This window comes from Rhinoraja longicauda, chromosome 3, assembly GCF_053455715.1.
Source record: "Rhinoraja longicauda isolate Sanriku21f chromosome 3, sRhiLon1.1, whole genome shotgun sequence".
Lineage (NCBI taxonomy): Eukaryota > Metazoa > Chordata > Chondrichthyes > Rajiformes > Arhynchobatidae > Rhinoraja > Rhinoraja longicauda.
In genome coordinates, this window is record NC_135955.1 from 69,831,491 (window position 1) to 69,847,148 (window position 15,658).

The following is a 15,658-nucleotide window of genomic DNA, read 5'->3' on the forward strand; positions in this document are numbered from 1 at the left end:
CATCCAACACCCTATTTTCAATCATCCTCATTACCTTCTCAAAAAACTCAATCAAGTTAGTAAAACACAACCTGCCGCATTCAAAGCTGTACTTACTGTCCCTAATTAATCCGTTCTCTTGCAAATGTGAGTAAATCCTATCCTGAAGAATTCTTTCGAATAGCTTGCCTACAACTGACTTGAGGCTCACTGGCCTATATTTCCCCCAGGATTATCTTACTTCTTAATCAATGGAACATTAGATACTCTCCAGCCCTCCGAAACCTTGCCTGTCGCTAGAAAAGACGCAAAGATCTTCATCAAGGCTCCCACTCTCCTCTCTTGCCTCCCTCAATAACCTGGGATAGATCCATTAGGCCCTGGAAATTTATGGAAATCTTCAGGAGCCCACAACAAATCCTCCTCAATCTCAAACTGCCCTTGCATATTCACATTTGTCATACTAATTTCACTCTCCTTAGTAAAAAGATATTGTTTTTACCAAGTTTAAACAAAATACTTGTTTCGTACCTTTCCTAGCCCAAATTCCCTCTTTTATCCTTGGGCAGTCTTATCTTCTCCCTGGATACCCTTGTGTTTTTAATTTAGATATAAAAAGCCTTGCAATTTTAATTAAATTGACTCACCAAACTCACTTCATGGTCACCCACCTTTCTTTACATTCCTCAAAGGCCCAGACTGATTCCATCCTCCTAATCCTTGCATGCACTTCCTTTTTCTTTTTGACCAAATTTACTATCTCTTTGATCATCCACTGTTCACATCCTCTTGTCATCCTTATCCCTCTTCCTTGCTGGAACATGCCTTTAATCAATTCCCATGACTAGCAATTTACTCATTGCTATGGCCAAAGTCAGGCATTGCAGTGTTTGCCACATTTTACTTTGGTATCAGCTATATCCCAAAAATTGTCTTGAACTAATTCAGAGTGTAACAATTGTGCATTCCATTTCAAGCGGAGTTTCAAACCCATACACTCACCCTCACTCAGATTGTTTGCCTTAACCAACTGTCTTTAAAACCTCATTTTCAAATTATATCTACACATATGTATGTTTTGATGCCCTGCTGGACAATCTCCTATGCTCTAAGCTTGCAAAACATGACTGCGTCAAAATGATTTCACATCAAACATTGGTCATCCATTAACCTTATCCTAGCTAACCTAAGTCCTGGATCCTTATTCATTCAATTTTAAAGTGTTCATCTTTCGTGTACATTGCTATACACAAGGATGTTCAGCCTGATAAAAAGGCAACGGTGGTGGCAGAGAAGGGTGATGGTAGGAGAGGAGGGTTTCTTTACATCAAAGCAGAAAAAGCAAAAATTACAGAAATGGTGGAACTCAGGCAGTCGAGAAGGATCTGTGGAAAGAGAAAAGTCAACAATGTGTCAGTATCTCTACCTTTGAACAGAAGTCATGCCGACCAGAAATATTGACTGGTTTCTCTTTTCACAAATGCTGATAGACTTATTGTTTCAGATTTCTGCATTTTGTTTTACATTATTGAAGCAAAATCTGTAAGCCATGCCAGTGTGGGAGGTGAAAAGAAATTGGTCTTTCATATTGAAAATATGCCAATTTACATTACAGACCTGGAAATCTAGTCCTGCCCAGATGCAGGTGGAAAGTGATCATGGGGAGAAATAACAAGATGAATGCAAGAAATAAAGAAACAATGAAAATAGTTTAGAAAGGATGAGGTACATAACCCAGCAGCGAGAACCATTTACAATACCAGTAAAAATCAGGACAAGGAAAGAATGATTGGCAGTTTCTGACTCAAAGAAGAAAAGGAATCTTACTTAATTTCCCATTTCTCTGCTGCAATATGAAATTATTGGTAGAAACTGGAGTTATTAACCCATATTATTAAAAATATCAATCTAAGCTAATCTAGTTTAGTAATGTTTATTTTTTTTATTCCGATCCAGAATTAAACTTTTGGACCTCAACAGAATCATTGAGTCTTACAGTGAAAAAAACTTAGCAATATTGAAACTGTAAACGTGACATCTTTTTTCTCCAAAAAGCAAAAAGCACAGGCCTGGTAATAAATTGTATTTTATTTAAGAAAAACAAACACAACATTAGTTAGTACAAAATTTTAGTGCCTCGTGGATATTTTTTAATGGATTCCACAGGCTCTCATGTCATTTCAATACAAAGTCAGTTGCAGTTTAGAATAAAAGTTCAAAAAAGGAGAAAAAAAATAATTGATAAATAACTTATGCTCAGTACTTTAATTAATATTCAAAAACTTGAGAGAATAAAATATAAACATTGCTATTTTCCATTATTAAATGCTTGACACAATTATTACAATAAAAAAAGAAAATTGGTATGATACACGATTATTTGGTTTACCACAAACAGGTAAAACTGATGGATACATTTTTGCAATAGTGGAATCTCTCAATAAGCAAGATATGCAAAGGACTATACAGTAACTGTAAAAATGCTGCAATGCTAATTCAAGATTTGTCTTAACTTTGCCAACTCATTTTATTGGAGGTGAGCTGACAATATAAACCATATTGTTAACTGAATGCAAAAATTTAAACATGCAACATGAAAAGAAAATGAAAGCTAAAATACATTCACATTACTAGCTACATACCTGATGTACAAGATGAATGCAAGAAATAAAGAAACAATGAAAATAGTTTAGAAAGGACGAGGTACATTACCCAGCAGAGAACACCATTTACAATACCAGGAAGAATCAGGACTAAGAAAGAATGATTGGCAGTTTCTGACTTAAAGAAGTAAAAGAATCTTACTTAATTTCCCAATTCTCTGCTGAAATATTAAGTTATTGGTAGGAACTGGAGTTATTGTCCCGTATTATTAAAAATATCAATTTATGCTAATCTATTATAGTAATGTTTATTTTTTGTATTCCGACCCAGAATTAAACTATTGGACCTCAATAGAATCAGGCCAAGTGAAATAGGAATCGATGTGAAAGGTGAGGTGAGTAATGGATTAAAAGTATTATATATGAATGCGAAGTACAAGAAGTAAAGTGGATGAGCTTGAGGCTCAGTTAGAGATTGGTAGATATGACCTTGTGGGGATTACAGAGACATGGCTGCAGGAGGATTGGGTTCTGGGAACAGAATATTCAGGGTTATACGTCCTATAGAAAGGACGGGCAGGTGGGCAGAGGAGGTGGGGTAGCTGTTGGTGAGGGATGAAATTCAGTCCCTTGCTAGGGGTGACATAGGGACTGACAATGTAGTCACCATGGATAGAATTGAGGAATTGTAAAGGAAAGAAGACACGAATGGGGGTTATCTACAGGCCCCCAACAGTAGCCTGGATATAGGGTGCAAGTTGCAGCAGGAGTTAAAATTGGCATGTAACAAAGGTAATGCCACTGTGGTTATGGGAGATTTCAATATGCAGGTAGATGGGGAAATCAGATTGGTTCTGGACCCCAAGAAAGGGAGTTTGTAGAGTGCCTCCGAGACAGATTCTTAGACAAGCTTGTACTGAAGCCTACCAGAGAGAAGGCAATTCTAGATTTAGTGTTGTCCAATGAACGAAATTTAACAAGGGAACACAAGGTAAAGGAACAGGTAGTGACCATAATATGATAAGTTTTAATCTGCAATTTGAGAGGAAGCAGATTAAATCAGAAGTGTCAGTGTTGCAGTTGAACAAAGGGGACTTTGAACGCATGAGAGGAGCTAGCCAAGGTCGACTGGAAAAGGAACCTAGCCCTGAGAGCATGCCGTAGATGAAATGATCTAGCTAGCACAATTAGGAATGACAGTGGACAGCAATGGCAGGAATTTCTGGGCATAATTCAGAAGATACAGGATAATTTCATTCCAAAGAGGAAGAAAGATTCTAAGGGGAGTAAGAGGCAACTGAGGCTGACAAGGGAAGTTAGAGATGGAATAAAAATAAAATAAAAGGTGTATAACATAGCAAAGAGTAGCAGGAAGCCAGAGGATTGCGAAACTTTCAAAGGACAACAGTAAAATGGAAGGAGAGCCAGTGGATGTAGTGTATCTGGACTCAGAAAGCCTTTGATAAGGTCCCACACAGGAGATTAGTGGGCAAAATTAGAGCACATGGTATCGGGGGTAGGGTATTAACATGGATAGAGAATTGGTTGGCAGACAGGAAACAAAGAGTAGGAATAAACGGGTCCCTGTCAGAATGGCAGGTAGTGGCAAGTGGAGTGCCGCAAGGTTCAGTGTTGGAGCCGCAACTATTTACAATATATATTAATGATTTGGATGATGGAATTAAAAGTATCACTAGCAAATTTGCAGATGACACAAAGCTGGGTGGCGCTGTGAACTGCGAAGAGGATGCTAGGAGGTTGCAAGGTGACTTGGACAAATTGACTGAGCGGGCAGATGCAGTTTAATAATGTAGATAAATGTGAGGTTATCCACTTTGGCAGCAAGAACAAGGAGGCAGATTATTATCTCAATGGTGTCAGATTAGGAAAAAGGGAAGTGCAACGAGACCTGGGTGTCCTTGTACACCAGTCACTGAAACTAAACATGCAGCTACAGCAGCCAGTGAAGAAAGCCAATGGCAGGTTGGCCTTCATAACGAGAGAATTCGAGTATAGGAGTAAAGAGGTCCTTCTGCAGTTGTACAGAGCCCTGGTGAGACCACATCTGGAGTATTGTGTGCAGTTTTGATCTCCTAATTTGAGGAAGGACATCCTTGCTATTGAGGCAGTGCAGCGCAGGTTCACGAGGTTAATCCCCGTCATATGAGGAAAGATTGGAAAGACTGGGCTTGTATTCACTGGAATTTAGACGGATGAGAGGGGATCCTATAGAAACATATATTATAAAAGGACTGGACAAGCTAGATGCAGGAAAAATGTTCCCAATGTTGGGGTAGTCCAGAACCAGGGGCCACAGTCGAAGAATAAAGGGGAGGCTATTTAAAACTGAGATGAGAAAAATACTTTTTCACCAACAGAATTGTGAATATATGGAATGCTCTGCCACAGAAGGCAGTAGAGGGCAATTCACTGGATGAATTTAAAAGAGAGTTAGATAGTTCTCGGGGCTAGTGGAATCAAGGGATATGGGGAGAAGGCAGGCGCGGAATACTGATTGTGGATGATCAGCCATGATCACAATGAATGGTGGTGCTGGCTCGAAGGGCCAAATGGCCTCCTCCTGCACCTATTTTCTATGTATCTATGAAAAAGGACTAGTTAAATTAAACCAGAGTATAATAAATAAAATTGTTTGGTTTAAAAAAAAATGCAACTTCAGATATTTGTTTTGATTGCAATTATTCCTTTCCTGTGTCAAGCTCAAATTAAAAATGTCTGATCCACTTAGCCATTTAAAAACATTTATGAAAGGTGTCTTCCTCATGATATATATTATAGTAAAGATGGTAACTTTGTGCACAGGACATCCCCAGTTTTTGAATGCCCAACGTATGTACATCCAGTACATATGAGCGAGTGACTTGGCATGATAGATTTGCCCACTGTTGTGCAGCTGCGAGCATCTTCTGCTGTGTGGGCACTTGGTAATCAGCTTTCAAACTAGTGAACTGTTCAGGTTATGAACATTTCTCAAGAATGGAACCCTGCTGTAACCTGGGGATGGCCTTTACAAAGTCCATTTTCCTCAGGAATAATCAATTAAAAAATAGAATGGTTAGCCTCAAGAAACCCATCTCATTCTTAAAAGCTTAAAATATTAGAGCATCTTGATTCTGCACTGAAAATAACTATTAATTTCCATCACTGACATTTCAGAACAAGTTTTGTGCAAATTCGAAACTTTAATAATTAGTAATTAATACAATTGTTAATTGACATGTTAGATGGCATTTTAAACCCAAGATGACTGCACAGAAGCATTTTTTTTACTGACAAAATAAAAGTTCAACCATTGTCAGTCAATCAATTTGGTCAAATTATTTTTCAAACTATAATCAGATGATTTTTTTTCCTGATAAAAGTTAAGGCAAGTTCATGTTACAAATATCAGTACTCTGGAAAAAATTGAGCAGATAAGTCTTATCAGCTCTGAATTGTTCTGAGAAAGCTTTATAAAATCAGTGTTTTATTATTCAACTACAAATCAAATTCTCAATTTTTCAAAAATCATTCCATAGCACAAATGTATGAAGGATCGTGCAACTAAAATTGGAATATTTGGCGAACTCACTTTAGTAACATGAAGCAATGCTGACAATATTTAGAGTAAACATTCAACATAAAAAGCAAATTGATTATACCCAGTAAAAGACTCATTAACCAATTAATGATGCAATATTTTAAGCTACAATAAATTTACTTTTCTTGCCTTGAATAATCAAATAAATGTCTTCAAATAGAAAATCAGAAGAGCATTTATATTTATCAGACTCAGTTTGTTGAATCATTGCACTACTTAATAGCCTGTCCTGAATTGCATTCCATTTTCAATATTTAGTTTAATTATGTAAGTAATCTACTGCATTTGGTCATTACTATTTTTTACCCATTAAGTAATGTTTACAAAGAATCTATGTATACTCCATTTAGTAAACTAATCTTTTCTTCCAAATTGGATACAGTTCTTAATTGTAATTGTTGAGAAGACTGTCCTGGTTTTATTTATAGCAAATTATATTTAGTCACAAAAGGCAATATTACTGATTTGATTTAATCAAAGCCACTTCAATTTATAAAGACAATCTAAAAACAAAAACAAAAATGTGTGTTCCATTGCTATTTAAAGAAAGATGGACTAAGACCTCAGGAGAACATTGCTAATGTGGAAACGAAACAGAAAATGCTACTCCTTGGATCAGATTGCATCCATACATAGAAATAGAATTAACGTCACATGAGAAATAGATCATCACCCAGTGCCTTAATTCAGTTACCATTTTCACTGACTCTTTCCAATATATTATTGTGCTGTTTCTCTAATTTTCCACCATCCCCTGTATTGTAATCTTCATTTTCAAACTCAGTAAAATTTACTAAATCTTGGTTTGGTAAGACTAACATTGCATTACTGGATGTTATATATTTCCACACATTTATAATTCACTGTGTTTTTATGATGTTATACAGTATTTTAATAAAATTTCCAGTGAACCTACTAGTGAGTTTAAAAGGAACACATGAAACATGGACCAAGTGATTTGAATATAATGGGAAAGAAGGAAATGGCAGAACAGTTAAACGAGTACTTTGGTTCTGTCTTCACTAAGGAAGACACAAACAAACTCCCAGAAATACTAGGGGACCAAGGATCTAGTGGGAGGGAGGAACTGAAGAGAATCCACATTCGTCAGGAAATGGTGTTAGGTAAACTGTTGGGACTGAAGGTAGATAAATCCCCAGGGCCTGTTGGTCTGCATCCCAGAGTACTCAAGGAGGTGGCCCTAGAAATCGTGGATGCATTGGTGATCATTTTCCAATGTTCTCTCGACTCTGGGTCAGTTTCTGTGGACTGGAGGGTAGCCAAGGTAACTCCACTTTTTAAGAAAGGAGAGAGAAAATGAGGAATTATAGACCAGTTAGTCTTACATCAGAAGTGGGGAAGATGCTTGTGTCGATTATTAAAGATGTCATAGCAGCGCATTTGGAAATCAGTGACAGGATTGGTCAAAGTCAGCATGGATTTATGAAGGGGAAATCATGCTTGACTAATCTTCTGGAATTTTTTGAGGATGTAACAAGTATAATGGATAAGGGAGAGCCAGTGGATGTGGTGTATCTGGACTTTCAAAAAGCCTTTGACAAGGTCCAAAATTAGAGCATATGGTATTGGGGGTAGGTTCTTGACATGGATAACTGGTTGGCAGACAGGAAGCAAAAAGTAGGAATTAACGGATCCTTTTCAGAATGGCAGGTAGTGGACTAATGGGGTGCTGCAAGGCTTGGTGCTGGGACCCCAGTTATTTACAATATATATTAACGATTTAGACGAGGGAATTAAATGTGACATCTCCATGTTTGTGGATGACACAAAGCTGGGTGGTAGGTTGGGTGAGTGGGCAGATGCAGTATAATGTGGATAAATGTGAGGTTATCCACTCTTGTGGCAAGAACAGGAAGGCAGATGGTGTCAAATTAGCAAAAGGGGAGGTGCAACGAGACCTGGGTGTCCTTGTACATCAGTCACTGAAAGTAAGCAGGCAGGTACAGCAGACAGTGAAGAAAGCTCATGGCATGTTGGCCTTTATTGAGAGAGGATCTGAGTTTAGGAGCAAGGCTATCCTACTGCAGTTGTACAAGGCCCTGGTGAGACCACACTTGCACTATTGTGTTCAATTTTGGTCTCCTAAATTGAGGAAGTACATTATTGCTATTGTGGGAGTGCAACGTAGGTTCACCAGGTTAATTCCCAGGATAGTGGGACTGACATATGATGAAAGAATGGGTCGACTGGGCTTGTATTCACTGGAATTTAAGATGAGAGGGGATGTTATAGTGCATATAAAATTCTTAAAGGATTGGACAGGCTAGATGCAGGAAAATTGTTCCCGATGTTGGGGGAGTCCAGAACCAGGGGTCACAGTCTAAGAATAAGGGGTAGGCCATTTAAGGCTGAGACGAGGAAAACAAATTCACGCAAAGAGGTGTGAATCTGTGGAATTCTATGCCACAGAGCCAGTGGAGGCCAATGTACTGGATGTTTTCAAGAAAGAATTAGATTTAGCTCTTAGGGCTAGGGCTATATGGGGAAAAAGCAGGAACGGGGTACTAATTTTAGATGATCAGCCATGATCATATTGAATGGCGGTGCTGGCCCGAAGGGCCGAATGGCCTACTTCTGCACCTATTTTTCTATGTTTCTATGAATAGGTGCACAGGATCCAAGCCCCCATGGGTGGGAAGAGAATGAGGGAAACACCACATGGTGAAAACAGGCGACAACTCATCAGGGTTTCCAGATAAATGGACAGTGGAATTTTAAGCGGAGGCTTGCGATACTAAAACTGAAGCTACATCAAGGTCTCTACCTGAAAACAAAAAATATATTGCTGTGCTGCACCACATGCTAAATAGCATGACAAAGCACGACTGTAAATTTGTGGCAGATAATTTACCATATTTGCATTTACCATATTTGCATTTTGATGGCCTTTTTGATGGCCTTAATGTTACACATTAAGGGTGTAGTAAAGAACTGCAGATGCTGATTCAAATCGAAGGTAGACACAAAGTGCTGGAGTAACTCAGCCGGTCAGGCAGCATTTCTGGAGAGAAGGAATGGGTGACATTTCAGGTCGAGACCCTTGTTCAGCTTACACATTAAGGGTTTTTTTAATTCACAAGTACAATTATCCTTCAATTAAGACAACCCGTTAAACACAATTGGAATATTTGTTCTTCTGGCAATAATGAAGAAAGTCATTAGATGCCAGATTGTCATTCATCCCTAAGTACTTGAGCACAACAATAGCTTGCAAAATGATCACTCTATGTTTAACAAAGGATGTTCACAGATGAACAAAAATTAAAAAATACTTTTAGATGTTACACCATCAATACAAATTAAACAAAAAATAACAGGTACTTTCTTCCCAAATAGAAAAACCATGTCTCCCTTTATTTTTCACTGGTAAAGGCTCCAAGTGAAAAAGATATATCACACAAAGTTCAACATTAAAACTTAAATTAGTTAGTTAGGTATCAGATCTGGTTCAATTGTTCAGAAGAATGTGGGTTCAAAAATCTAAGCTTATTCTTCAGTGCAGTAATGAGGAAGTACTGTATTGTTAACAATGTTATCATTCAGACAGGACAGATGAATAAGGACTTCAGCCACAGATGTACTGAGACAGGATGGTGCCAGGACCATTATCGTGCAAAAAAAGACAAAGTACTGGAGTAATTCATCAGGTCAGGCAGTACCCCTGGAGAACATGGAGAGGTGACATGGAAAGAAACCTGGAAAGAGGAGAGGCAGGACAAAGCATTGTAGGTCATAGGCGAGCACAGACTAATGGGATGGGGTTGATAGACTGATGGTTGGACAAAGGCTAATGATGAAAAAACAGGTATAAGACAAAAGGATTGAAAGGTTGCAGCCAGAGGAATGAATGTCGGTGTAGAGGGAGGGGGGAAAATAAGTGCGGGTTCAGGTAATGCACGGGGGGGGGGGGGGGGGGGGAGAGAAGAAGAGAGAAGGGGATTGTTAGAGGTTGCATAAATTTGGAGAATTCCATTCATACCAAATATAGACACAAAATGCTGGAGTAACTCAGCATGCAGCATCTTTGGAGAGAAGGAATGGGCAACTTTTCGGGTCAAGGTCCTTTTTGGGTTGTGAGCTACCCAAGTGGAATAAAAGTGCGGTGCTGGCTCGAAGGGCCAAATGGCCCACTCCTACACCTATTGTCTAAAAGGTGTTGTTCCTCCAAAGGTACAGACCTGAAATGGTCACCTATCCTTATTCTCCAGGGATGCAGCCTGATCCAGTTATTCCACAATTTTGTGTATTTTTTGTAACCCATCAACTGCAGTTACTTGTTTTTCCATTACTGATCAGTCCATTTCGTGAGATAATATCATCAGAGCTCTATTTGGAGTCTTATAGAATACCATTGCAGAATGTTTGAGTGTACCTTAGGAAGGAATAAGGAAATATTCACTTTAGTCATCCCATATTTTGTTTGTGAGACTTTTGTCCAATCAATACAAAGTGTGAGAGAAGTGGGATGTCATATCAGATAATGTTAGATTTGAGAGACTGGGTGATGCAGTAAATTCTTTTTAAAAAATAGGTCTATTTATGGGAGCAGACTGTTTTTCCATACAAGGGGGGATTGGAGCAAGAGATTTCATTTGCATCTCACTATTGGGGTTTAGATTTTAAATGTCATCAGAAACAACAATGCCAATAACAAAAAAAATGGTACAATTTGCAAAGCAGCATTATTTCTAAAATCTGCAAAATGTATCTGAATATACAAAGAAAGATGATACTTCCAATCCAGGGTGTACACTGCACCACTGCAAATCCAAAGCTCTGTTACCGCTAGTCCATTAGGTAGATATGGAGGCAACATTTAGCCAATAAGCATAAATGTTATATCTGAAACTAGCTAAAACATCTAAAAAATATTACTACACAAGACTTATGAGTATGCTCGCTGACTATATCACAGTATCTGTACTGAAAATATCTATACTGCAAATTTTGTGTCACCAGAAATATCAATCACCAACAAAATGAGGTAAAATCATTCCTCTTAATGCGGATTCATTTTCATTCCCCGAATAGCTAAAGCTTCAAAGAAAAATAATTTGAAAGACAGATTTCTAACATTGTGATTCAGTCCTACCTGTCACATTTCTGAACAAATTTTCAGAAAAATAATTGCTAATACAAAGCTCTCTTGGATTAAAAAAATTATACTTGCATTTTATAGTCAAAAATCTTCAAAGAGTGCAAAATAAACCTTAATGATTCAATAATCAGGCTTTCATATGGCTTCCCTATTGCACATTTATTGAATGTACAAATCAGAATGGCTTAGCTTTGGTTTTACTCCCTTACTGATAACTGCTCTCCATCACCCAATGCCTCAGGACTTTGATAGTGCCGGTCCAGCAGATTTTCTATACTGTAGGATGTTACTTATACTACCCTAACACATCGTTATGTTACAGAATTGTATAATGAGTTTTCTGGCAAAATTAGTGAATTTAAAACATGGGAAACAGAACATAACAAGTTTCAACTTGCAGGTCCCTGGATCTCAAGCCGAGCCCATACTCCGACCTAGCCCTCGAGCTTGGCCACTACACCCGGCCACCAGCCTGAAGAAGAGTCTCGACCTGAAACGTCACCCATTCCTTCTCTCCCCAGATGCTGCCTGACCCGCTGAGTTACTCCAGCATTTTGTGTCTGTCTTCGATTTTAACTAGCATCTGCAGCTTTTCTCCTACACTTCCAAATCAGATCCTGGTTCCAGTTCCAGCACATGCTTCTGGCAATCTGACCAACATTTCAGTCTCCTTGTGCTCCTGACCCCAATTTAGGCTGCATAGCCAATAATCTATAACCTACTTAGCAAGGATCATGGGTCTGCAGATAACAAGGACTTGGTGTACAATGAGTGAACTAGATGCTGTACCATTGGTATTTCTGAACTATTGTATTCTGGATTAGTTTCACTGTAATTTTCTTAAAATCATAAATATAATTTCTATTCACCAAACTGACCATGCCCCATTGTCAAGTTAACCCCAACAGAAGTTTTTGACAATTTTATCAAGCTTGCAGGACCTTAAGGAGGCTTTAAAAATTAAAATTGTTCTTCCAGGTGCAGGAAACAAAAGAAACACTTCCAATGTTAGCAAGCAAGCGTTAAAGTGTTTAAAGCAAAATTTTCAAGTACTACAATAAAAGTGCTACCGAATTGCACAAATTCACAGCAAATTTTTCCTTTAGCCCTATGCAAAATGAACGAACATTAGCACGAGGGTTAAGTGGCATCAATAATCACTGAAAGCGCTAAAAGACTATCTCCAAAATGTAAAATATGCACTCAGTTTTAAAATAAATTCCTACCCACGAAGCCTATCATATGTAAATAGATTTTATTTTTTTTTAAAGCTAAAAATAGTCTCAATCCCAAAATCTACATCCTTCGTTGAAATTCTCCCACTGCATGAAAGTGGGATAAACAAATGCACACTTTATTACAACAATACCATCAACGTTTTAAAATCCTGCGTTCACAAGGTTATAAATGCTAACAAGAAGGATACATATTTTCTTAAACAATGTACCGTCATAATCTATTTGGTTGTTACTTTTGTACTATCCAGACATACTATTATACCAAACAGACTACTTGTATGTCAAATTGAGCAACCTTAAAAGTTAAAATATAAAATCACTTTACAGTAAACCATCATTTGTGTGATATATACTAGTTTTGCAGTGCACAACTGACTTAGTTAAAATCATGATGTTCTGGTTGAGTTTTTTTTCTGCAATAAGATGACAGTCAAGGTTGTATCTTCATAAAATAGATGAACTGACTAGATAAATTGAAATTACTTTTCAGAAGTATATTCCTCATCTCACTAATTTGGACATATAACTCTGTGATAGACTTTTGCCTAATATTCATCATGACTGATGGAATTTTAATCTACAAAATGTCCATTATTTATATTTGCTAAAGTATAATGTCAACGTTCTCATTGCCACAGCTAACCAAGGGTTATTTTTATACATTAGAGATAGCCACTTGAATCAATGGGCTTTAATGAACTCAGTTACTTCTTAAAACATTTCCCAAATAGTAGGTTTCAAATCACTACTCAATTAATCTTTTTACTAGTTTGAGTAACAGAGAGAAGAGATTACATTCTCAATTGGCCTGACAGGCGTTTTAAAATAAGTAGCCCCATTCTCATGACAAAGGGCCACAGTACTAATGTATGAAAAATGAGAACTTTCTTTAAAAAACAGCATCAAAAGTTGCTGAATAAAAGGAAAAATCAGTTCATGTTACAGGACTATTAGATCCGGGAACAACTACGAGGAGTGAACAAACAGTCAGTAAAATGAAAACAATTGAACACCATGTAACTATACCAACAATGAAGACCATTCAATATGTTCTTTCAGGCAATGGAAAGTCAACAAAGGAACATCAGGGGAACCAAAAATTAACCAGCATCTGGACTATGATATCACCAAAATTGGGATTCATCAAACTGCATAAATAAAATAATCTGTAATAATCCCACCTTTTTGAGTTCCCACCTGAAAAAGTCAGACATCCTTCAACCATGCTTGCACATTAAGAAAGAGTAGTCTAAACTAAGAGAGGTGGAGGAGCAGGGTAGAAAGTAAGCTGGTAACGTGAATAGTTAAAACATCTGTTTTCCAGTTCTGCGTTACTGAAATAACCATTTTAAGAAAACCTACTGTCAATTCCAAATACTGAAAAGGTAATAGTGTAAAAAGGCTAAATTGCTTCAAACATGACATCATGTTAATTTATATTTTAAAAAACTTTTTAAAAAATCCGTAGGGCCCTTTCACACCACGGATGAAAGCCCAGTTTTCAATGATCTTGTAAACATGTTCCTTCCAACCTTCTGATCCCTTCACAAAGACCAACATTCAGTCATAGATCAAAGCATTTCATTATTGCATCTCGATCAAACTTGAAGCTGAGAAAGGCATTAGATGAAAAATCAGAGTGCCCGTTGCAGGAATCAGAGAGATCAGAACATGATCTACATGTCCCAGAAAATTCCATGAGTTGATTTGAACTGCATAGTTCACAAACTGTACCTAAGAAGAAAATTAGATTTGAACCGAAAGCAATATTTAAAATATGAATGTTTTCAAATGGAATGACAGCATTTATTGTTATATTTACAATGCTGCAAAAGTTACACAATGATTTTACCCATTCCAAAATTGTCCTGCAGGCGCCGTGGCTGAAGTTTTTTGTCAGATTTCTGGAAAAGATTTTTTTAAAGCTGAAATTCATTTTGTCATTGATCATTAGGAAATTTTACACAAAGCACTTTAAAATGCATTACAAGAAAGTAACTTATTAGCTTACTGTTGGAAGGGAAAATCTGGAATACTGGTAAACTTTGTTTAACGACTAGCAAAGTCAAAGAAAATATTATAAACACCATATAATGATAATTGGGCTGATTACTTGTACAAACAGGAAGGCACTCTTGGAGGTGCCTTTATATTTAAAGCCCACTAGAATTACAAAAATATTCTTCCTTTTCACGATCATTTTTGCTGGCATTTGAACAATCCCTCATTTTTACTTAATTTATAGCAACAAGAACTCACCAATATCTGGTATTGTTTGGCCTGCTGACTGTTTACTCCATTAGGCTTCTTCTTCTGGTTTGGTGTATCTTGTTGCTGTTTTCTGCCATTGCCTCTGACATTATGTGACTAATATAGAAATGACGTTAAGAGGCTATCTAAACAAATAAAATCACTTGATTCCTCCTCATTTAAATGGTATTATTTATTACGATAAAACAAACTTATACCTGCACCCCAGAAATATTTAAAAGGAACTTCACTATCATCTTCAATTTTAAAAACAATGCTCAATGAGTAGAATTTCATATTGTTAACAAAACCTATTATAAATTTGAATTAACTTGCTGGTTTGGGAAGAATTAGAAGCCTGAAAATGGTTAAGTATCTAGGCCATGTGACATCTACCCAAAAGTCTTCATTGGGATTGGACTGTTACCCTCAAAGTACTTTGAACATACTATTTCTATAGCTCAACACACACTGCAAAGACCTCTTCAGCTGAAAGCCAGTTCATGAAGAGACAAGCACATTGCCAATGATAGGCTCATTGGACTGACATCAGCAAATAAACAAGATGCTTGAGAGATGGACAAAAGCAACCAGACATGGTCTAAGTTAACTTGTAAAAAAGCTTTTGACCGACAATCGCAAAGATGCTTCTCTGCAAGGACAATGCCTCTTGGTGGATAATGCCTCATACATTTGGTCTTACTAAAAGACTTGAATATGACAAATTATGATGATATGAGTGGTGGTTATTGAGGCCTAGGGAAAGGAGCATTTTAAACATATTAATAAGATGGGATAAAAGTTATAATATAAGCATAATTTAAGGAGTGATTTGACTATAGTTTACATGATAATTCAGTATATTGGC

General features: G+C 37.3%; 1 protein-coding gene across 5 annotated transcripts in view; it reads right to left on the reverse strand.

Moving 5' to 3' along the window:
- Positions 1–2,049: 2,049 nt before the first annotated feature.
- The window catches only part of dcp2 (decapping mRNA 2), a 53,392-nt gene continuing 39,783 nt past the window's right edge, over positions 2,050–15,658 (reverse strand). For 3 of the 5 annotated variants that reach the window (XM_078396338.1, XM_078396340.1, XM_078396336.1), the window contains 3 exons: positions 14,800–14,907; positions 14,393–14,444; positions 2,050–14,274 (listed from right to left, as the gene is read on the reverse strand). In XM_078396338.1, coding sequence (XP_078252464.1) covers positions 14,105–14,274; positions 14,393–14,444; positions 14,800–14,907 — 330 coding nt within the window. In that variant the 3' untranslated portion in view covers positions 2,050–14,104. The remainder of the gene's footprint in view (positions 14,275–14,392; positions 14,445–14,799; positions 14,908–15,658) is intronic. The other 2 variants (XM_078396339.1, XM_078396337.1) reach the window with 2 other exon arrangements.